The sequence below is a fragment of the Scyliorhinus canicula genome, chromosome 10 (assembly GCF_902713615.1).
Source record: "Scyliorhinus canicula chromosome 10, sScyCan1.1, whole genome shotgun sequence".
Lineage (NCBI taxonomy): Eukaryota > Metazoa > Chordata > Chondrichthyes > Carcharhiniformes > Scyliorhinidae > Scyliorhinus > Scyliorhinus canicula.
The window spans coordinates 444203-468460 of NC_052155.1; the positions used below are offsets into that span (position 1 = coordinate 444203).

General features: G+C 51.7%; 1 protein-coding gene across 1 annotated transcript in view; it reads right to left on the bottom strand.

Moving 5' to 3' along the window:
- Positions 1 to 24258, bottom strand: part of scospondin (subcommissural organ spondin) — a 443172-nt gene that overhangs the window by 410774 nt on the left and 8140 nt on the right. Inside the window, exons 5-9 of the mRNA XM_038810430.1 lie at positions 23973 to 24095; positions 18666 to 18795; positions 14775 to 14900; positions 9961 to 10052; positions 7457 to 7648 (exon numbers count right to left, since the gene is read on the bottom strand). Coding sequence (XP_038666358.1) covers positions 7457 to 7648; positions 9961 to 10052; positions 14775 to 14900; positions 18666 to 18795; positions 23973 to 24095 — 663 coding nt within the window. The remainder of the gene's footprint in view (positions 1 to 7456; positions 7649 to 9960; positions 10053 to 14774; positions 14901 to 18665; positions 18796 to 23972; positions 24096 to 24258) is intronic.

A 24258-nucleotide genomic window follows, 5' to 3' on the forward strand; every position in this document is an offset into this window, starting at 1 on the left:
TTTTTAGGAGGGTGAACAGCAGCATTCTGGGATTTGTTTGGGCGCACGGGACTCCGAGGGTAAGGAGGGTCTTTTTGGAGCGGGGCAGGGATAGAGGGGGGCTGGCGCTGCCCAACCTCTCTGGGTACTATTGGGCGGCTAACGTCTCGATGGTACGTAAGTGGATAATGGATGGGGAGGGGGCAGCATGGAAACGGATGGAGATGGCGTCCTGTGGAGGCACGAGCCTGAAGGCACTGGTAACGGCGCCGCTGCCGCTCCCTCCAACGAGGTGCACTACGAGCCCGGTGGTGGGGGCTACCCCCAAGATTTGGGGGCAGTGGAGGCGACACAGGGGGGAAGTGGGGGGGCTCAGTGGAGGCCCCGCTACGGGAGAACCACCGGTTTGTCCCAGGGAACATTGATGGCGGGTTCCTGGGGGTGGCACAGGGCGGGCATTAGGAGTTGGAGACCTGTTCATTGACGGAGAGGTTTGCGAGCCTGGGTGAACTGGAGGAGAAGTTTGAGCTCCCCCGGGGAATTGTTCAGGTACTTTCAGGTCAAGGCGTTTGCTAGGCGGCAGGTGGGAGGGGTTTCCCTTTGCTGCCCCCGCGGGGGTAATGGATAGGGTGCTTTCGGAGGTGTGGGTTGGGATGGGAAGGTGTCTGACATCTACCAGGTAATGCAGGAGGTGGGGGAGGCGTCGGTAGAGGAGCTGAAGGCTAAGTGGGAGGTGGAGCTGGGGAGCAGATTGAGGAGGGGACATGGCGGGCGCCCTGGAGATGGTGAACTCCCTCCTCTTCATGTGCGAGGCTAGTCTCATCCAGTTCAAGGTGCTGCACCGGGCCCCACATGTCCGGATTCTAGGATGAGTAGGTTCTTTGGGGGCGAAAGACAGGGGTGTCAGATGTTCGGGAAGTCCAGCGAACCATGCCCATATGTTCTGGGCATGCCCGGCACTGGGGGAATTCTGGCAGGGGGTGGTGAGGACGGTGTCGAGGGTGGTGGGATCCAGGGTCAAGCCAGGCTAGGGACCCGCGATATTTGGGGTTGGGGTGGAGCCGGGAATGCAGGAGGCGAAAGAGGCCGGTGTGTTTTGGCCTTTGCGTCCTAGTAGCCCGGCGGAGGATCTTGCTGCAGTGGAAAGATGCGAGACCTCCGAGCGTGGAGACCGGGATCAATGACATGGCGGGATTCATTAAGCTGGAGAGGGTCAAATTCACCCTGAGGGGGTCGGTACAAGGGTTCTTTAGGAGGTGGCAGCCTTTCCTCGACTTTCTGGCTCAACGATAAGGTACTAGGTCAGCAGCAGCAGCAACCCCGGGGGGGGGGGGGGGAGGGGGGGAAAGGGGGGGGGGGGGATGGGGGTTTAGGGGGATAGTGTTTAAGTTAAGTTAATTTGCTTATTGTTAATTTATTTTGTTGTTTATTGGGTTGGGGGGGGGTGGGGGGGGTTGTTATATGCGTTGTTACGGGTGCCGGGGGGTGTTTATTATTATTGTTATTGTTATTATTGTTCTGTTGATATATATTTTTCAAAAAATTCTTTTTAAAGTAAAAGTTTCCACAAATATATAAAACAAAAAAGAGTGGCTAAGGTAAATATTGGTCCTTTAGAGGATGAGAAGGGAGTTTTAATAATGGGAGATGAGGAAATGGCTGAGGAACTGAACAGGTTTTTTTGGGTCGGTCTTCACAGTGGAAGACACAAATAACATGCCAGCGACTGATAGAAATGAGGCTGTGACAGGTGAGGACCTTGAGAGGATTGTTATCACTAAGGAGGTAGTGATGGACAAGCTAATGGGGCTAAAGGTAGACAAGTCTCCTGGCCCTGATGGAATGCATCCCAGAGTGCTAAAAGAGATGGCTAGGGAAATTGCAGATGCACTAGTGATAATTTACCGAAATTCACTAGACTCTGGGGTGGTCCCGGTGGATTGGAAATTAGCAAACGTGACGCCACTGTTTAAAAAAGGAGGTAGGCAGAGAGCGGGTAATTATAGGCCAGTCAGCTTAACGTCGGTAGTAGGGAAGATGCTGGAATCTATCATCAAGGAAGAAATAGCAAGGCATCTGGATAGAAATTGTCCCATTGGGCAGACGCAGCATTGGCTCATAAAGGGCAGGTCTTGCCTAACTAATTTAGTGGAATTTTTTGAGGACATTACCAGTGCAGTAGATAACGGGGAGCCAATGGATGTGGTATATCTGGATTTCCAGAAAGCCTTTGACAAGGTGCCACACAAAAGGTTGCTGCATAAGATAAAGATGCATGGCAGCACGGTAGCATTGTGGATAGCACAATTGCTTCACAGCTCCAGGATCCCAGGTTCGATTCCTGGCTTGGGTCACTGTCTGTGCGGAGTCTGCACGTCCTCCCTGTGTGTGTGTGGGTTTCCTCCGGATGATCCGGTTTCCTCCCACAGTCCAAAGATGTGCAGGTTAGGTGGATTGGCCATGATAAATTGCCCTTATTGTCCAAAATTGCCCTTAGTGTTGGGTGGGGTTACTGGGTTATGGGGACAGGGTGGAGCTGTTGACCTCGGGTAGGGTGCTCTTTCCGGGAGCCGGTGCAGTCTCGATGGGCCGAATGGCCTCCTTCTGCACTGTAAATTCTACGTTAAAAAAATTACGGGTAAAGTAGCAGCATGGATAGAGGATTGGTTAATTAATAGAAAGCAAAGAGTGGGGATTAATGGGTGTTTCTCTGGTTGGCAATCAGTAGCTAGTGGTGTCCCTCAGGGATCAGTGTTGGGCCCACAATTGTTCACAATTTACATAGATGATTTGGAGTTGGTGACCAAGGGCAATGTGTCCAAGTTTGCAGATGACACTAAGATGAGTGGTAAAGTGAAAAGTGCAGAGGATACTGGAAGTCTGCAGAGGGATTTGGATAGGTTAAGTGAATGGGCTAGGGTCTGGCAAATGGAATACAATGTTGACAAATGTGAGGTTATCCATTTTGGTAGGAATAACAGCAAAAGGGATTATTATTTAAATGATAAAATATTAAAGCATGCCGCTGTGCAGAGAGACCTGGGTGTGCTAGTGCATGAGTCGCAAAAAGTTGGTTCACAGGTGCAACAGGTGATTAAGAAGGTAAATGGAATTTTGTCCTTCATTGCTAGAGGGATGGAGTTTAAGACGAGGGAGGTTATGCTGCAATTGTATAAGGTGTTAGTGAGGCCACACCTGGAGTATTGTGTTCAGTTTTGGTCTCTTTACCTGAGAAAGGACGTACTGGCGCTGGAGGGTGTGCAGAGGAGATTCACTAGGTTAATCCCAGAGCTGAAGGGGTTGGATTATGAGGAGAGGTTGAGTAGACTGGGACTGTACTCGTTGGAATTTAGAAGGATGAGGGGGGATCTTATAGAAACATTTAAAATTATGAAGGGAATAGATAGGATAGATGCGGGCAGGTTGTTTCCACTGGCGGGTGAAAGCAGAACTAGGGGACATAGCCTCAAAATAAGGGGAAGTAGATTTAGGACTGAGTTTAGGAGGAACTTCTTCACCCAAAGGGTTGTGAATCTATGGAATTCCTTGCCCAGTGAAGCAGTTGAGGCTCCTTCATTAAATGTTTTTAAGGTAAAGATAGATAGTTTTTTGAAGAATAAAGGGATTAAGGGTTATGGTGTTCGGGCCGGAAAGTGGAGCTGTGTTCACAAAAGATCAGCCATGATCTAATTGAATGGCGGAGCAGGCTCGAGGGGCCAGATGGCCTACTCCTGCTCCTAGTTCTTATGTTCTTATCACATTCCCCAGTAAAAAAAATCAGAAAAAACAGCAAAAAAACAACCACAAAAACCACACCCCTCCACCCAGCTCCCAGTAAGACAAAGTTAACTGTAGCCATCGAAACAGCACCTTATTGCACAAAACACTTCTTATCCAACCTAACACAACAAATCACCACTACAATGCTCTCCAAGGATTCAGTGTCTTTAGATCACCGCCAGTATTTTTTCCTTGATGGAAGTCCATACATCGTCCGGTGTTTCAAAGTAAAAATCCTGTTCCTCATATGTGACCCACAGACGGGCTGGGTACACCATCTCGAACTTCACCCCCTTCTTAAAGAGTGCCGTTTTTGCCCAATTAAACCCAGCTCACCTCTTGGCCAAATCCGCACCCAGGTCCTGATAAATGCGCAGCTCACAATTCTCCCACTTGCTGCTCCGTTCCATCTTGGCCCACCGCAGAACGTGTTCCTTGTCCAGGAATCGGTGAAAGCGTACCACCATCGCCCTCAGCAGCTCGTTCACTCGGGGCTTCCTCGCGAGGGCTCTGTGCGCCCTATCCACTTCAGGGGCCGAGGGAACACCTCAGCCCCCTACAACTTCTCCAGCATGTCCGTCACATAGGCCCTCGCATCCGATCTGATCCCCTTCAGGGAGGCCGCCGATTCTCAGATTCTGCCTCCTGGACCTGTTCTCCAGGTCCTCCAGCTTCTCCTGCATTCTTTTCTGATGGTCATTCATCATCTCCACCTTATGTACCCCATAGAACATATAATGCAGAAGGAGGCCATTCAGTCCATTAAGTCTGTACCGACCCACCCAAGCCCTCACTTCCACCCTATCTCGGTAACCCAACAACCCCTCCCAACCTTTCCGGACAAAAGGGCAATTTATCACGGCTAATCCACCTAACCTGCACATCTTTGGGCTGTGGGAGGAAACCGGAGCACTCGGAGGAAACCCATGCAGACACGGGGAGAACGTGCAGACTCCGCACAGACAGTGACCCGAGGTCGGAATCGAACCTGGGACCTTGGCGCTGTGAAGCCACAGTGCTATCCACTGTGCTACCGTGCTGCCCACAACTCCTGGGAATGATAAATTTCAAAGAAGGATAAGGACAATGGTGAAAGAGGAAAGAATGTTTTTAAGGAGAGGGTGTAAGCTGTGTTGAGGCCTGGCCATGTAATATCTCCTGAAGAGTGTGCTCAAGGTGAACGGTGAAAAAGTGAAGATCTGGTTGTCCCACAGAACAGGACTTTGCTTTAAAGCCATGGATTTGCACAGTCGAGAGAGACAGAGTATGTATTACTCGTGCTCGGAACACCTTTTTCTCCACCTCCTGGATCACACGTCTGTGGGTCTCCTGATTCTGTACCACCTGATCAATCGAAGCCTTGAACGGGTCCAGCGTGTCCTTCTTCAGCTTGGCAAAGCAATCTTCAAAAAACTTCACCAGCTGCTCCGTCGACCATTGTGCCGTCTCCCTGCGGCCCTTGCTCTCCGCCATGCTGTCCCGCATTGCCGGCTCTGCTTGCGTCTCCCCTATAGAACTTTGTCTTCTCACACGGCCACTTCTGGTCCAATTCTCCTACACCGGAGGGGGATTTCTCCTCACTGTCTCACTCTTCACTGATTTATCCAATAAAATCTGAAAAAAACGGGAGAGAAAGGTCCAAAAGTCCATCAGAGGCTGGAGCTATCAAATGTGCGACCTACTCCTCCATGGCCGCCACCGGAAGTCTCCACTTTGCGAATTATGTGATTCACAAGGACGGGGCACGGATCAGGTGTCGACCGTCTCGATGTTTCAGCCGGTGAGCAGCCTTTCAGCTTTCTCTTCTGCACAGAGAACCATCTGAACTATTCCAATTTATCTTCAGAATTGAAGTTCCTCATCGCTGTGTTCGATCCGGCAGGGGGAAACATGGACAAGTTATCATAACTATTTTCAATTTGTATTTCACGATGAGAAGATACATGTACTGAAGTCAAGAACCAAATATTTTGTGGGAGATTTCATATATTAAATTGGAACATTTATTAACAAAATAAAACTTATATGCACAAGATTGCATCAACATACTTAAAAATTAGACTGAGGGAACATTTGCATAAAAACAGATTCTTAATTGATTCAACTGATAAATGTTCCTTTTAGACATAAATCCTTATATCAATTTAATCTCTAGAATTCCACCAATATTATCACAAAGAGCAGCCCACTGGTATTCACAGGATTCTCTCTCTCACCCTGTCTCTCTCGATTGTGCAAATCCATGGCTTTGAAGCAAAGTCCTGTTCTGTGGGACAACCAGATCTTCACTTTTTCACCGTTCACCTTGAGCACACTCTTCAGGAGATCTTACATGGCCATGCCTCAACACAGCTTCCACCCTCTCCTTAAAAACATTCTTTCCTCTTTCTCCATTGTCCTTATCCTTCTTTGAAATTTATCATTTCCAGGATTTGTGGGCAGCACGGTAGCACAGTGGATAGCACTGTGGCTTCACAGCGCCAGGGTCGCAGGTTCGATTCCCTGCTGGGTCACTGTCTGTGCGGAGTCTGCACGTCCTCCCAGTGTGTGCGTGGGTTTCCTCCGGGTGTTCCGGTTTCCTCCCACAGTCCAAAGATGTGCAGGTTGGGTGGATTGACCGTGATAAATTGCCCTTAGTGTCCAATAAAGGTTAGGTAGGGTTATGGGGATAGGGTGGAGGTGTGGGCTGAGGTAAAGTTCTCTTTCAGAGGGTTGGAGCAGATCCAAGGGGTTGAAAGATATCCTTCTGCACTGTCGAGATTCTATGGTTTCTATGGTTCTACGGACGGCCCCTATTTCTGGGTAAAATAAAATTGAATAACTTTTCCTTAATTATTATGGCAACACCCTGACCTCCATTCAAAATTCAACAGCTAAAAATCCAAATCCTCACTTATCTCCAAATGGAAATTTTCTACTCATGTTGTGTTTATATGTAAACCATCCAACTTGGCCCTATTCACTTCAAATCAACTTACACCCAGTCCCTTTGCTGCTTCCAATTCTATCAATACTCAGTCCACAGCTTAATTAAATTAGTCTCACACACACAAACACACACAATGTACTCAAACTATTAAAATAATAACATGCTCTTCACACCTGGAACCATTCCTGTGAACCTCTTCCCCATTCTCTCCAATGTGTTCACATCCCTCCCATAGTGTGGCTCCCAGAACTGTGCCCAATATTCCAGCTGAGGACTAACTAGTGTCTGTATAAGTTCAGTATAACCTCCTCGTTGCTGTACTCTGTGTCCCAGTTAATACATCCCAGAATACTCTCTGCTTCAATAACTGCTCTCTCCTAAGGGGCTGTTTGGCACACTGGGCTAAATCGCTGGCTTTGAAAGCAGAACAAGGCAGGCCAGCACCAGCCCGTACCACCCTTCCCGAACAGGCGCCGGAATGTGGCGACTAGGGGCTTTTCACAGTAACTTCATTGAAACCTACTCATGACAATAAGCGATTTTCATTTCATTTTCATTTTCACCAGTCCTGCCCACTTCAATGATCTCTGCACATCTTCACCCAGGTCCCTCTGTTCCTGCACACGCTCCGCACCAGCACACGCTCCACACCAGCACACGCACAGCACCAGCACACGACTAAGACATGTGCATACAGAACTGTATGATGCATCATTCCACAGCAATCCAGAATACACACTCTCTGCTCATCACTAACACGGCTCCCACCTGCACACGGGTGAATAAGACATTGCTCTTCCTGAATGGATTCTCCTTGGCAGCTGGAATTGGTCCCATCGGAACTGGGACAATGTCGGAATCGTCTCCTGATGGACACTTCATCCACATCATAGAAACAGGTCCGACTGCAGCGTGACCATGGAGACCACATGGTCCAGCCATGAACCGACTCAGCAACATCTGAACAAAGGAAGAGACCGAGTCATTGCAAAAAGAGGCAGATTGAGAGGGAGAAGTTGCGAAAGAGGGAGGGCCAAGAGAGGGGGCAGGGAGAAGCAGGGCCGGGAGTGAGGGGGTCGGGGAGTGAGGGGGTCGGGATGTGAGGGGGTCGGGGGGTGAGGGACTCGGGGGGTGAGGGGGTCGGGGGTGAGGGGGTCGGGGGTGAGGGGGTCGGGGGGTGAGGGGGTCGGGGAGTGAGGGGGTCGGGGGGTGAGGGGGGTCGGGGGGTGGGGGGGTCGGGGGTGAGGGGTGGGGGGGGTCGGGGGGGGGGGGGGGGGGTGAGGGGGTCGGAGGGAGGGTGAGGGGGTCGGAGGGTGAGGGGGGTGGGGGGGGGGGGTGAGGGGGTCGGGGGGGTGAGGGGGTCGGGGGGGTGAGGGGGGGGGAGGGGGTCGGGGGGGTGAGGGGGGAGGGGTCGGGGGGTGAGGGGGTCGGGGGGGTGAGGGGGTCGGGGGGGTGAGGGGGTCGGGGGGGGTGAGGGGGTCGGGGGGTGAGGGGGTGGGGGGGTGAGGGGGTCGGGGGGTCGGGGGGTGAGGGGTGGGGGGGGTGAGGGGTGGGTGGTGGGGGTCGGGGGGTGAGGGGGTCGGGGGGTGAGGGGGTCGGGGGGTGAGGGGGTCGGGGGGTGAGGGGTGAGGGTCGGGGGTGAGGGGGTCGGGGGGTGAGGGGGTCGGGGGGTGAGGGGTCGGGGGTGAGGGGTCAGAGGGTGAGGGGTGGGGGGGGGTGTCGGGGGTGGGGGGGGTCGGGGGGGGGGGGGGGTGGGGGGGTGGGGGGATGCAGTTTTGGTCTCCTTATGCCGGAGAGAATGGTCCAGCTATAGAGCGAGGGCAGCAAAGGTTATCAGACTGATTCCTGGGCAGGACTGGGGGGTGATGTATGATGGAGGGACTGAATGTTTAGTATTAGATTCAATGGTAATTCATAAGTTCAGAAGAATTAGAGGAATCTCATAGAAACGTATAAAATTCGAATCAGGACTGACAGGGTAGATGCAGGGAAGGAGTGTCCGATGGGGACAGGGTAGATGCAGGAAGGGAGTGTTCCCGATTGGGACAGTGTAGATCAGGCAAGGATTGTGCCCGATGGGACAGGGTAGATGCCAGGAAGGATGTTCCCGATGGGGGACAGGGTAGATGCTGGAAGGATGTTCCTGATGGGGCACAGGGTCAATATGCAGGAAGGATGGTTCCGATGGGGACAGTGTAGATGCGGAAGGATTTTCCCGAGGGGACAGGTAGATGCAGGAAGGATGTTCCCGATGGGGACAGGGTAGATGCAGGAAGGATGTTCCCGATGGGGACAGGGTAGATGCAGGAAGGATGTTCCCGATGGGACAGGGTAGATGCAGGAAGGATGTTCCCGATGGGGACAGGGTAGATGCAGGAAGGATGTTTCCCGATGGGGACAGGGTAGATGCAGGAAGGATGTTCCCGATGGGGACAGGGTAGATGCAGGAAGGATGTTCCCGATGGGGACAGGGTAGATGCAGGAAGGATGTTCCCCGATGGGGACAGGGTAGATGCAGGAAGGATGTTCCCGATGGGGACAGGGTAGATGCAGAAGGATGTTCCCGATGGGGACAGGGTAGATGCAGGAAGGATGTTCCCGATGGGGACAGGGTAGATGCAGGAAGGATGTTCCCGATGGGGACAGGGTAGATGCAGGAAGGATGTTCCCGATGGGGACAGGGTAGATGCAGGAAGGATGTTCCCGATGGGGACAGGGTAGGTGCAGGAAGGATGTTCCCGATTGGGACAGGGTAGATGCAGGAAGGATGTTCCCGATGGGGACAGGGTAGATGCAGGAAGGATGTTCCCAATGGGGACAGGGTAGATGCAGGAATGATGTTCCCGATGGGGACAGGGTAGATGCAGGAATGATGTTCCCGATGGGGACAGGGTAGATGCAGGAAGGATGTTCCCGATGGTGGGTGTGTCCAGAACCAGGGGTCACAGTCTGAGGATACGGGGTAGACCATTCAGGACAGAGATGAGGAGACATTTCTTCACGCTGAGAGTGGTGAGTCTGTGGAATTTGTTACCACAGGAGGGAGTTGATGCTAAAACATTGAATATAGTCAAGACGCAGTTAGATACAGCACTTAGGGTGAAGGGGATGAAAGGATATGGTGGAAAGCGGGATTAGGTTAATGAGTTGGATGACCAGCCATGATCAGAATGAATGGCGGTGTGGGCTTGAGGGGCTGAATGGCCTCCTCCTGATTCTATTTACTATGTTTATTATAAGGAAGTTTATTATAATGATGGGTTAAACCTTACCTAGTTTGCAGGGTGTATAACAAGCCCGCACACCCAGACTGTCTCCTACACATGGCAGCCCATCGATTGAGGCAGAGGGGTTTGTTGGAGACCTATACATGGAGTGGAACACAATGGAGTCAAAATCTGGCAACTGCAATCTGCAATAATAGACATGATGTGGAGATGCCGGCGTTGGACTGGGGTGAGCACAGTAAGAAGTCTTACAACACCAGGTTAAAGTCCAACAGGTTTGTTTCAAACACGAGCTTTCGGAGCATGGCTCCTTCTTCAGGTGAATGGTTTGTCTGCTTTTTTGCATCTTTGTAGAAACTGAATGTCAGTGTCTATATGCGCGATCTTCCTGGAGATCCTCTCCACTTTGAACCATTCACCTGAAGAAGGAGCCGTGCTCCGAAAGCTCGTGTTTGAAACAAACCTGTTGGACTTTAACCTGGTGTTGTAAGACTTCTTACTGTGCAATAATAGAAAGGAAGACCGTCTCACAGAAACTGCATGAGTGAGTTTTTCCAGACCCGCCCATACCAAGGCCCTGTACAATTGCAGTCAGACATCGCTGCTCCTGTATTCGAATCCTCGTGCTGTAAAGGCCAGGATATCATTCATCTTCTTTACCGCCTGCTGTACCTGCTTACCGGCAGCGACTGTGTACGAGCACACCCAGGTCTCGTTGTACATTCCCCTCTCCTAATTTATGGCCATTCAGATAATAGTTTGCCTTCATAAAGGGCTGGTTTAGCACACTGGGCTAAATCGCTGGCTTTTAAAGCAGACCAAGCAGGCCAGCAGCACGGTTCAATTCCCGTACCAGCCTCCCCGAACAGGCGCCGGAATGTGGCAACTAGGGGCTTTTCACAGTAACTTCATTGAAGCCTACTCGTGACAATAAGCAATTTTCATTTCATTTTTCATAACCTCCCATTTATCCACATTATACTGCATCAGCCATGCATGTGCCCACTCACTCAGCCTGTCCAAATCCCACTGAAACATCTCTGCATCCTCCTCACAGCTCACCCTCCCACCCAACTTTGTATCATCCGGGGACCCTATCCGGGAACACTATCCGGAGTCCCTATCCCTATCCGGGATCCCTATCCCTATCCGGAGTCCCTATCCGGGGTCCCTATCCGGGATCCCTATCCCTATCCGGAGTCCCTATCCGGGGTCCCTATCCGGAGTCCCTATCCCTATCCGGGATCCCTATCCCTATCCGGGGTCCCTATCCGGGGACCCTATCCGGGAACACTATCCGGAGTCCCTATCCCTATCCGGGATCCCTATCCCTATCCGGAGTCCCTATCCGGGGTCCCTATCCGGGGACCCTATCCGGAGTCCCTATCCCTATCCGGAGACCCTATCCGGAGTCCCTATCCGGGGTCCTATCCGGGGTCCCTATCCCTATCCGGAGTCCCTATCCGGGGTCCCTATCCGGGGACCCTATCCCTATCCGGAGTCCCTATCCGGGGTCCCTATCCGGGGTCCCTATCCGGGGTCCCTATCCGGGGACCCTATCCCTATCCGGAGTCCCTATCCGGGGACCCTATCCGGGGACCCTATCCTTATCCGGGGACCCTATCCCTATCCGGGGTCCGGGGACCCTATCCGGGGTCCCTATCCGGGGTCCCTATCCGGGGACCCTATCCCTATCCGGAGTCCCTATCTGGGGTCCCTATCCGGGGACCCTATCCCTATCCGGAGTCCCTATCCGGGGTCCCTATCCGGGGACCCTATCCGGGGACCCTATCCGGGGGTTCCTATCCCTATCCGGGGCCCTATCCCTATCCGGGGGTTCCTATCCCTATCCGGGGCCCTATCCCTATCCGGGGACCTATCCCTATCCGGGGCCCTATCCCTATCCGGGGTCCCTATCCGGGGACCCTATCCGGGGGTTCCTATCCCTATCCGGGGCCCTATCCCTATCCGGGGTCCCTATCCCTATCCGGGGTCCCTATCCCTATCCGGGGACCCTATCCAGGGACACTGTGATCTGGACACTGTGCTCCGGACACTGCGCTCCGGACACTGCGCTCCGGACACTGCGCTCTGGACACTGTGATCCGGACACTGCGCACCGGACACTGCGCTCTGGACACTGCGCTCCGGCTTTGGACTCTGGACACTGCGCTCCGGACACTGCACTCCGGACACTGCGCTCCGGACACTGCGCTCCGGACACTGCGCACCGGACACTGCGCACCGGACACTGCGCACCGGACACTGCGCACCGGACACTGCGCTCTGGACACTGCGCTCCGGACACTGCGCACCGGACACTGCGCACCGGACACTGCGCACCGGACACTGCGCACCGGACACTGCGCTCTGGACACTGCGCTCCGGACACTGCGCTCCGGACACTGCGCTCTGGACACTGTGATCCGGACACTGCGCACCGGACACTGCGCTCTGGACACTGCGCTCCGGCTTTGGACTCTGGACACTGCGCTCCGGACACTGCGCTCGGACACTGCGCTCCCGGACACTGCGCACCGGACACTGCGCACCGGACACTGCGCAACCGGACACTGCGCACCGGACACTGCGCTCTGGACACTGCGCTCCGGACACTGCGCACCGGACACTGCGCACCGGACACTGCGCACCGGACACTGCGCTCTGGACACTGCGCTCCGGACACTGCGCACCGGACACTGCGCACCGGACACTGCGCACCGGACACTGCGCACCGGACACTGCGCTCTGGACACTGCGCACCGGACACTGCGCTCTGGACACTGCGCTCCGGCTTTGGACTCTGCGCTCTGGACTCTGCGCTCTGGACACTGCGCACCGGACACTGCGCTCTGGACACTGAGCTCTGGACACTGAGCTCTGGACACTGAGCTCTGGACACTGAGCTCTGGACACTGAGCTCCGGCTTTGGACTCTGCGCTCTGGACACTGCGCTCTGGACACTGCGCTCCGGACACTGCGCTCCGGACACTGCGCTCCGGACTCTGCGCTCCGGACACTGCGCTCTGGACACTGCGCTCCGGACACTGCGCTCCGGACACTGCGCACCGGACACTGCGCTCTGGACACTGCGCTCCGGACACTGCGCACCGGACACTGCGCTCCGGACACTGCGCACCGGACACTGCGCACCGGACACTGCGCACCGGACACTGCGCACCGGACACTGCGCTCTGGACACTGCGCACCGGACACTGCGCACCGGACACTGCGCACCGGACACTGCGCTCTGGACACTGCGCTCCGGCTCTGGACTCTGCGCTCTGGACTCTGCGCTCTGGACACTGCGCACCGGACACTGCGCTCTGGACACTGCGCTCCGGCTCTGGACTCTGCGCTCTGGACTCTGCGCTCTGGACACTGCGCACCGGACACTGCGCTCTGGACACTGAGCTCTGGACACTGAGCTCTGGACACCGAGCTCTGGACACTGAGCTCTGGACACTGAGCTCCGGCTTTGGACTCTGCGCTCTGGACACTGCGCTCTGGACACTGCGCTCCGGACACTGCGCTCCGGACACTGCGCTCCAGCTTTGGACTCTGTGCTCTGGACACTGCGCTCTGGACACTGCGCTCCGGACACTGCGCTCCGGACACTGCGCTCCGGACACTGCACTCCGGACACTGCACTCCGGACACTGCACTCCGGACACTGCACTCCGGACACTGCTATCTGGACACTGCGCTCCGGACACTGCGCTCTGGACACTGTGCTCCGGACACTGTGCTCTGGCTTCGGACACTGCGCTCTGGACAGATCCTGCATTATTTTACTAAAATCAACTCTACCCCAATCCAAAACCTTTTTCTTGCAACTTGTCTATTTCTTTGTCCATAACAAATTAAAATTGAACCATGTTGTGGTCACTATCACCATAATGCTCCCCCACCATCACATCAGCCACCTGTCTGGCTTCATTCCCTAGAAATCGATCCAGAATTAGGTTCCCCTCCAAGTCACTCACATAAGAACATAAGAACTAGGAGCAGGAGTAGGCCATCTGGCCCCTCGAGCCTGCTCCGCCATTCAATTAGATCATGGCTGATCTTTTGTGGACTCAGCTCCACTTTCCGGCCCGAACACCATAACCCTTAATCCCTTTATTCTTCAAAAAACTATCTATCTTTACCTTAAAAACATGTAATGAAGGAGCCTCGACTGCTTCACTGGGCAAGGAATTCCATAGATTCACAACCGTTTGGGTGAAGAAGTTCCTCCTAAACTCGGTCCTAAATCTACTTCCCCTTATTTTGAGGCTATGCCCCCTAGTTCTGCTGTCACCCGCCAGTGGAAACAACCTGCCCGCATCTATCCTATCTATTCCCTTCATAATTTTAAATGTTTCTATAAGATCCCCCCTCATCCGTCTAAATTCCAACGAGTACAGTCCCAGTCTACTCAACCTCTCCTCATAATCCAACCCCTTCAACTCTGGGATTAACCTAGTGAATCTCCTCTGCACACCCTCCAGCGCCAGTACGTCCTTTCTCAAGTAAGGAGACCAAAACTGAACACAATACTCCTCACCACCCTGACTTGGAAATATATCCCCGTTCCTTCACTGTCGCTGGGGCAACATCCTGGAACTCCCTCCCTAACAGCACTGTGGGTGTACCTACACCTCAGGGACTGCAGCGGTTCAAGAGGGAGATTCATCATCACCTTCACAAGGGCAATTAGGGATGGGCAACAAATGTTGACCTAACCAGCGGCACTCAGACCCCAATGAAAGAATAAATACTGGAAATGCTCCGAATGAATGATTATTGCAAGCGAGACGCTGCACTCCCGGCAGAGATCAATCTGATCAGCGACTTTGTCACAATCGTTTCCAAACCTGTATCTCTCTTCAACTCCGACACCACACCGAGTGTCACATGGTGTCCACGGCGACCACGCTGACCAACCACAATCGACTGGACACAGCGAATCATCGCAGGAAATGCGGCCGTGATTACAGACACTAGCAGCAAAAGAATAATTCACCCGTTAGCTCTGGGCAAGGTCATTAAACAGTCAGCATTTATTCACCCGTTAGCTCGGGGCAAGGCCTTTAACAATCAGCATTTATTCACCCGTTAGCTCAGGGCGAGGCCTTTAACAATCAGCATTTATTCACTCGTTAGCTCAGAGCGAGGCCTTTAACAATCAGCATTTATTCACTCGTTAGCTCAGAGCGAGGCCTTTAACAATCAGCATTTATTCACCCGTTAGCTCAGGGCGAGGCCTTTAACAATTAGCATTTATTCACTCGTTAGCTCAGAGCGAGGCCTTTAACAATCAGCATTTATTCACCCGTTAGCTCGGGGCGAGGCCTTTAACAATCAGCATTTATTCACCCGTTAGCTCGGGGCAAGGCCTTTAACAATCAGCATTTATTCACCCGTTAGCTCAGGGCGAGGCCTTTAACAATCAGCATTTATTCACTCGTTAGCTCAGAGCGAGGCCTTTAACAATCAGCATTTATTCACTCGTTAGCTCAGAGCGAGGCCTTTAACAATCAGCATTTATTCACCCGTTAGCTCAGGGCGAGGCCTTTAACAATTAGCATTTATTCACTCGTTAGCTCAGAGCGAGGCCTTTAACAATCAGCATTTATTCACCCGTTAGCTCGGGGCGAGGCCTTTAACAATCAGCATTTATTCACCCGTTAGCTCAGGGCGAGGCCTTTAACAATCAGCATTTATTCACCCGTTAGCTCGGGGCGAGGCCTTTAACAATCAGCATTTATTCACCCGTTAGCTCGGGGCGAGGCCTTTAACAATCAGCATTTATTCACCCGTTAGCTCAGGGCGAGGCCTTTAACAATCACAGGTCAGCTCCCACTCAAGTCTACAATCTCCAATATAAAGCATGCTTCAGGGTCAGTGTTGAAGTCAGGTTTAGAGTTTGTGTTCAGCAGTAAGGATTATGGTTAGAATTTGGGTCAGCATTGTCAATTAGCTTTTAGAGTTGATGGTTTAAATTCAGATTATCACTTCCTGTGAGCTACACCCTTCATTCCTTCTTTAATACTTCAGGTAAGAAACTGGCTGCTCTCTGAGTTCAAGGTCAGGTCCTGCATTAAGGCTCCACACATTTGTGAGTGTATCAAAGCTGAATGTGGGTGGCATGGCGGCACAGTGGTTAGCACTGGGAGCTCACAGCGACAGGAACCCGGGTTCAATTTTGACCTTGGCTGACTCTATGTGGAGTTTGCACTTTCACCTCATGTCTGCGTGGGTTTCCTCCCAGAGCCCAAAGATGTGCGGGTTAGGTGAATTGGCCGTGATAAATTGCCCCTTAGTGTTTAGTGATGTGTAGCGTTTGCAAGGATAGGGTGGGTGAGTGGGCCCCAGTATGGGCTCTTTCAGGGTGTTGGTGCAGAATCGATGGGCCGAATGGCCTCTTTCTGCACTGTAGGGATTCTATACAATGCTGACTTTCAGTGGGAGGGATTTGGCGGCGTGTGGCTGCCCCACAATGGGAAACCCCATTCACCAGCCGGCAGAACGGAGAATCCAGCCGGCGGGTCGGGGCAGAAACGTGGCGCGGCGGGGCGGAGAATCCAGCTCAGAGTCTCAGAGTACCGTATCGTATCTAATACTGGGGCCATGAGATACAGACTGTACCGTATCGTATCTAATACTGGAGCCATGAGATACAGAGTGTACCGTATCGTATCTAATACTGGGGCCATGAGATACAGACTGTACCATATCGTATCTAATACTGGAGCCATGAGATACAGAGTGTACCGTATCGTATCTAATACTGGGGCCATGAGATACAGACTGTACCATATCGTATCTAATACTGGAGCCATGAGATACAGACTGTACCATATCGTATCTAATACTGGAGCCATGAGATACAGAGTGTACCGTATCGTATCTGATACTAGAGCCATGAGATACAGACTGTACCGTATCGTATCTAATACTGGAGCCATGAGATACAGAGTGTACCGTATCGTATCTGATACTGGGGCCATGAGATACAGACTGTACCGTATCGTATCTAATACTAGAGCCATGAGATACAGACTGTACCGTATCGTATCTAATACTGGGGCCATGAGATACAGACTGTACCATATCGTATCTAATACTGGAGCCATGAGATACAGAGTGTACCGTATCGTATCTAATACTGGGGCCATGAGATACAGACTGTACCGTATCGTATCTAATACTGGGGCCATGAGATACAGACTGTACCATATCGTATCTAATACTGGGGCCATGAGATACAGACTGTACCGTATCGTATCTGATACTGGGGCCATGAGATACAGACTGTACCGTATCGTATCTAATACTGGGGCCATGAGATACAGACTGTACCGTATCGTATCTAATACTGGGGCCATGAGATACAGACTGTACCATATCGTATCTAATACTGGGGCCATGAGATACAGACTGTACCATATCGTATCTAATACTGGGGCCATGAGATACAGACTGTACCATATCGTATCTAATACTGGAGCCATGAGATACAGACTGTACCGTATCGTATCTAATACTGGGGCCATGAGATACAGACTGTACCGTATCGTATCTAATACTGGAGCCATGAGATACAGACTGTACCGTATCGTATCTAATACTGGGGCCATGAGATACAGACTGTACCGTATCGTATCTGATACTGGGGCCATGAGATACAGAGTGTACCGTATCGTATCTGATACTGGGGCCATGAGATACAGAGTGTACCGTATCGTATCTAATACTGGGGCCATGAGATACAGACTGTACCGTATCGTATCTGATACTGGGGCCATGAGATACAGACTGTACCATATCGTATCTAATACTGGGGCCATGAGATACAGACTGTACCATATCGTATCTAATACTGGGGCCATGAGATACAGACTGTACCATATCGTATCTGATACTGGGGCCATGAGATACAGACTGTACCATATCGTATCTGATACTGGAGCCATGAGATACAGAGTGTACCGTATCGTATCTAATACTGGGGCCATGAGATACAGACTGTACCATATCGTATCTAATACTGGAGCCATGAGATACAGAGTGTACCGTATCGTATCTAATACTGGGGCCATGAGATACAGACTGTACCGTATCGTATCTAATACTGGAGCCATGAGATACAGACTGTACCATATCGTATCTAGTACTGGGGCCATGAGATACAGACTGTACCGTATCGTATCTAATACTGGAGCCATGAGATACAGAGTGTACCGTATCGTATCTAATACTGGAGCCATGAGATACAGACTGTACTGTATCGTATCTAATACTAGAGCCATGAGATACAGAGTGTACCGTATCGTATCTAATACTGGGGCCATGAGATACAGACTGTACCGTATCGTATCTAATACTGGAGCCATGAGATACAGACTGTACCGTATCGTATCTAATACTGGAGCCATGAGATATGGAGTATACTGCAGAGGATGTCCCTGATTGGTCAGAGGATGTCCCTGATTGGTCAGAGGATGCCCCTGATTGGTCAGAGGATGCCCCTGATTGGTCAGAGGATGCCCCTGATTGGTTAGCGGATGCCCCTGATTGGTCAGAGGATGTCCCTGATTGGTTAGCGGATGCCCCTGATTGGTTAGATGTCCCTGATTGGTCAGAAAATGCTCCTGATTGGTAAGCGGATGTCCTAATTGGTTGACTGGAGAGCAATTGGCCCTGATTAATTGGTGAGCTGGAGAATGACTGTCATTGGTTGACTGGTTTGAGGACTTGGTTACCAATGGTTGCATTTGTTCATTTGGATAACTTGTCCAGGTTGGTAAATATTGGTCCTCCAGTAACAGCGACACCCGGTGACATTCACACAGCTTCGATCCTGCAGGAACAGACCCTGTGGACATCGGCAGCCTGGAAGAGAACAAAGTGTTTAAATCATTCCTCATATGTCCCTAATAGACCATCACACATCAACGTGACACCTGTCCTGAAGCATTTACAGTCCCATCAGGTAATTACACACTTTATATATTTTAGAAACATAGAGACAGGAGGGGGCCATTCAGCCCCTCAAGCCTGCTCCACCATTCATTCTGAACATGGCTGATGATCCAAGTCCATAGTTTGTGTCTCAACTACTTCGAGGAAATGAGTGGCCAAAAATGAGAGAATGAGACAACTTATAAATTCAGCCCATCGTGTCTGTGACAGCTTCCTGAAGGATCTATCCAATCAGATCCACTCCCTCTGCTCTTTCCCCAGAACCTGGTAAATTATTATCTTCCAGGATTTATTCCCTTTGGAAAGTTATTGTTGCTGTTACTGCTTCCGGAGCACCTCCCAGATCACAACAACTCGGTGTGAAAGGGACAGCTGTCCTGCTGAACCCTCTGGTGTCTCTCTGGATCCCGGCCGGCGTGCCACTGGATCCCGGCCGGCGTGCCACTGGATCCCGGCCGGCGTGCCACTGGATCCCGGCCTCCGTGCCACTGGATCCCGGCCTCCGTGCCACTGGATCCCGGCCGGCGTGCCACTGGATCCCGGCCTCCGTGCCACTGGATCCCGGCCTCCGTGCCACTGGATCCCGGCCTCCGTGCCACTGGATCCCGGCCTCCGTGCCACTGGATCCCGGCCTCCGTGCCACTGGATCCCGGCCTCCGTGCCGCTGGATCCCGGCCGCCGTGCCACTGGATCCCGGCCTCCGTGCCACTGGATCCCGGCCTCCGTGCCACTGGATCCCGGCCTCCGTGCCACTGGATCCCGGCCTCCGTGCCACTGGATCCCGGCCTCCGTGCCACTGGATCCCGTCCTCCGTGCCACTGGATCCCGGCCTCCGTGCCACTGGATCCCGGCCTCCGTGCCACTGGATCCCGGCCTCCGTGCCACTGGATCCCGGCCTCCGTGCCACTGGATCCCGGCCTCCGTGCCACTGGATCCCGACCTCCGTGCCACTGGATCCCGGCCTCCGTGCCACTGGATCCCGGCCTCCGTGCCACTGGATCCCGGCCTCCGTGCCACTGGATCCCGGCCTCCGTGCCACTGGATCCCGGCCTCCGTGCCACTGGATCCCGGCCTCCGTGCCACTGGATCCCGGCCTCCCTCTCACCTTGAAATCGTGACCCCTTGTAACTGACACCCCCACTCATGGAAAAAGCTTGTTGCTATCCACCCTGTCCATACCTCTCATAATTTTGTAGACCTCAATCAGGTCCCCCCTCAACCTCCATCTTTCCAACGAAAACAATCCTAACCTACTCAACCTTTCTTCATAGCTAGCACCCTCCATACCAGGCAACATCCTGGTGAACCTCCTCTACACCCTCTCCAAGGCATCCACATCCTTCTGGTAATGTGGCGACTAGAACTGCACACAGTATTCCAAATGTGGCCGAACCAAAGTCCTATACAACTGTAACATGACCTGCCAACTCTTGTACTCAATACCTCTTCCGATGAAGGCAAGCATGCTGTATGCCTTCTTGACCACTCTATCAATCTGCGTTGCCACCTTCAGGGTACAATGGACCTGAACTCCCAGATCTCTCTGTACATCAATTTTCCCCAGGGCTTTTTCATTTCCCGTATAGTTCGCTCTTGAATTGGATCTTCCAAAATGCATCACCTCGCATTTGCCCGGATTGAACTCCATCTGCTACTTCTCTGCCCAACTCTCCAATCTATCGATATTCTGCTGTATTTTCTGACAGTCCTCCTCGCTATCTGCTACTCCACCAATCTTAGTATCATCTGCAAACTTGCTAATCAGACCACCTATACCTTCCTCAAGATCATTTATGTATATCACAAACAACAGTGGTCCCAGCACGGATCCCTGTGGAACACCACTGGTCACAGTTCTCCATTTTGAGTCACTCCCTTCCACTACTACTCTCTGTCTCCTGTTGCCCAGCCAGTTCTTTATCCATCTAGCTAGTACACCCTGGACCCCATGAGACTTCACTTTTGCCATCAACCTGCCATGGGAAACCTTATCAAACGCCTTACTGAAGTCCATGTATATGACATCTACAGCCCTTCTCTCATCAATCAACTTTGTCACTTCCTCAAAGAATTCTATTAAGTTGGTAAGACATGACCTTCTCTGCACAAAACCATGCTGTCTATCACTGATAAGCCCATTTTCTTCCAAATGGGAATAGATCCTATCCCTCAGTATCTTCTCCAGCAGCTTTCCCTACCACTGATGTCAGGCTCACAGGTCTATAATTCCCTGGATTATCCCTGCTACCCTTCTTAAATAAGGGGACAACATTAGCAATTCTCCGGTACATCACCCGTGTTCAAGGATGCTGCAAAGATATCTGTTAAGGCCCCAACTATTTCGACCCTCGCTTCCCTCAGTAACCTGGGATAGATCCCATCCGGACCTGGGGACTTGTCCACTTTAATGCATTTTAGAATACCCAACACATTCTCCCTCCTTATGCCGACTTGACCAAGAGTAATCAAACATCTATCCCTAACCTCAACATCCATTGGGGGGGGGGGGGGGGGGGGGGGGGGGGGGGGTCTTCAATGAGAAATCCCGTTGACCTGCAGCGGCAATCGAGAACAGGAGAAACACGGGCCTGAAGACCAGAGAATTCAGTCCCGTCCTCCAGATAAACATGGGAATTAGGGGCAGGAGGAGGCCACTCAGCCCCTCGAACCTGATATCCCATTCAGTAAGACCATTGGCTAATCTGACTGTGAGCTCAATCTTACAACTCCCCGATAACCTTTCACCCCCTTGTTCATCAAGAATCTCTCCAACTCAGCCTTAATAATATTCAAAGATTCAGCTTCCATGGCCTATTGCGGAAGAAAGTTGCAGAGACTCTCCGCCCTCTGAGAGCAGTACCAGCAGCAGCCGGGATTAGATCACAGATGCTTTTGAGACAGTTTCTTAGAGCAGCACATTCTGGGCAGGAAATCGGTGTGAGCTGCAGTGAACTGGGACCCTCGGCTTGGGGATAGATCAATACAGAGCATGGCAGAGATTCCAGCGTGTTTCAGAATACTCAGAATAAGTAGATTTCTGCTCATAAGGAAGATTAGGAAGGACCCACCCACAATCCATAGCTCAGTAAAGTAATTAAGGAAAGTGTTAAACTTGAGTAAAAAGCAGGTACCTGTACAGAGATGAGTGACATATTCGATAATGAGGACCAAGTGATTGATTAAGAAGGGGAAAAGAGAGTACGAGAGTAAGTTTGCAGGGAACATAAAAACTGACTGTAAAAGTTTCTATTGCTAAGTGAAGAGAAAAAGATTGGTGAAGATAAATGTAGGTCCCTTACAGTCAGAAACTGACTACTGGAATTCTTTGAGGATGTAACTAGTAGAGTTGATGAGGGGGAGCCTGTGGATGTGGTTTATTTGGACTTTCCAAAGGCTTTTGACAAATTCCCGCATCAAAGATTAGCCTGTAAAATTACAGTGCATGGGATTGGGGGCAGTGTATTGAGGTGGATAGAAAACTGGTTGGCAGACAGGAAACAAAGAGTTGGGATTAACAAGTCTTTTTCAAACCGGCAGGGTGAAACTGGTGGGGTACCACAGGGATCGATGCTGGGACCCCAGCTATTCACAATATATATTAATGATTTGGATGAGGGAACTCAATGTAATGTCTCCAAATATGCAGATGATAGAAAGTTGGGTGGCAGGGTGAGCTGTGAGGAGGATGCAGAGATGCTTCAGCGGGATTTGGACAGGCTGAGTGAGTGGGTACATGCATGGCAGATGCAGTATAATGTGGATAAATGGGAGGTTATCCACTTCGGTAGCAAAAACAAGAAGGCTGTTTATTACTTGAATGGCCAAAATTAGGAGAGGGGAATGTGCAGCGGGACCTGGGTGTCCTTGTGCACCAGTCGCTGAAGGTAAGCATGCAGGTACAGCAGGCGGTAAAGACGGCTAATGGTATGTTGGCCTTCATTGCGAGAGGTTTTGAGTACAGAAGCAGGGATGTGTTGCTGCAATTGTACAGGGCCTTGGTGAGGCCACTCCTGGAGTATTGTGCGCAGTTTTGGTCTCCTTCTCTGAGGAAGGATGTTGTTGCTCTCGAGGAAGTGCAGCGAAGGTTTACCAGACTGATTCCAGGGATGGTGGGACTGACGTACATGGAGGGATTGAGTTGGTTAGGATTGTATTCGCTGGAATTCATAAGAATGAGGGGGGACCTCATAGAAACCTATAAAATTCTAATAGGACTAGACAGGGTACCTGGGGGGAGGGGGAGCGGTGGAAGCCAGGGTGGGAGTGGTGGAAACTGGGGGGGGGGGGGGGGGGGGGGGGGGGCAGTGGAACCCGGGGGGGGAAGCGATGGAAGCTGGGGGGGTTGGGGGGGTGGTGGGGCAGTGGAAGCCGGGGGGGGGGGGGTCATGGAGTATTTTTAAGGCCGAGATCAATAGATCTTAGTAAAGGGGATCTGCTCCTATTTAAATGTTACCCGTCACTCACCAATCATCTTGATTTATTTTACTAATATTTAAAGAACATTGATGGTTACAATTCTTCCACAGAATGTTAGTGATGCTGGGCCAGCATTTGTTGCCCATCCCTAATTGCCCTGAAACTGAGTGTCTCATTCGGCTATTTCAGAATGAACCACGTTGCTGTGGGTCTGGAGTCACATGTAGGCCGGACCGGGTAAGGATGGCAGATTTCCTTCCTTGAAGGACATTAGTGAAGTTTTAACAATAACTGATGGCTGTTTCACCATTCCCGTACCAGCCTCCCCGAACAGGCGCCGGAATGTGGCGACTAGGGGCTTTTCACAGTAACTTCATTGAAGTCTACTCGTGACAATAAGCGATTTTCATTTTCATTTTTCATTTCATTACTGAAACCAGCTTCATACAGATTTATTATTTAATTTAAATTCTACCAGCAGCACTGCCGTCAGAAAATAGTGGAAATCAAGGAGCATTTCCTGCCACCTCCCAAGTCCCCTCCCTCCAACCAAACTGAGCCCAGCTCTCTGTGTCTGAAAGCTGCACTCTCTTTATCCCGCCCACTGTGACAATATCAGGATGCCAAAGGATCAGGTTATTGCTGCTCAATCTGGATCCAGTCAGACTAACCTTCCAAGCAGTCAGAGCTACAGTTTGTCTCAGAGCTCAGGCCCTGGCAGGAGTTTGGACAGGGATCCAAGGAACGATCGTCACATCCATCAGCTGTCACGTAAACCATCCCAGAATCACACTCTGAAAAACAGCAGAAACAGTCAAAGTATCTGAAATAAAATCAGAACCACAACCTCCAATCCCTCAAAGCCCAGGTCAAGGGTCAGGCTGACCCCTCAAAGCCCAGGTCAAGGGTCAAGCTGTCCCTTCAAAGCCCAGGTCAAGGGTCAGGCTGACCCCTCAA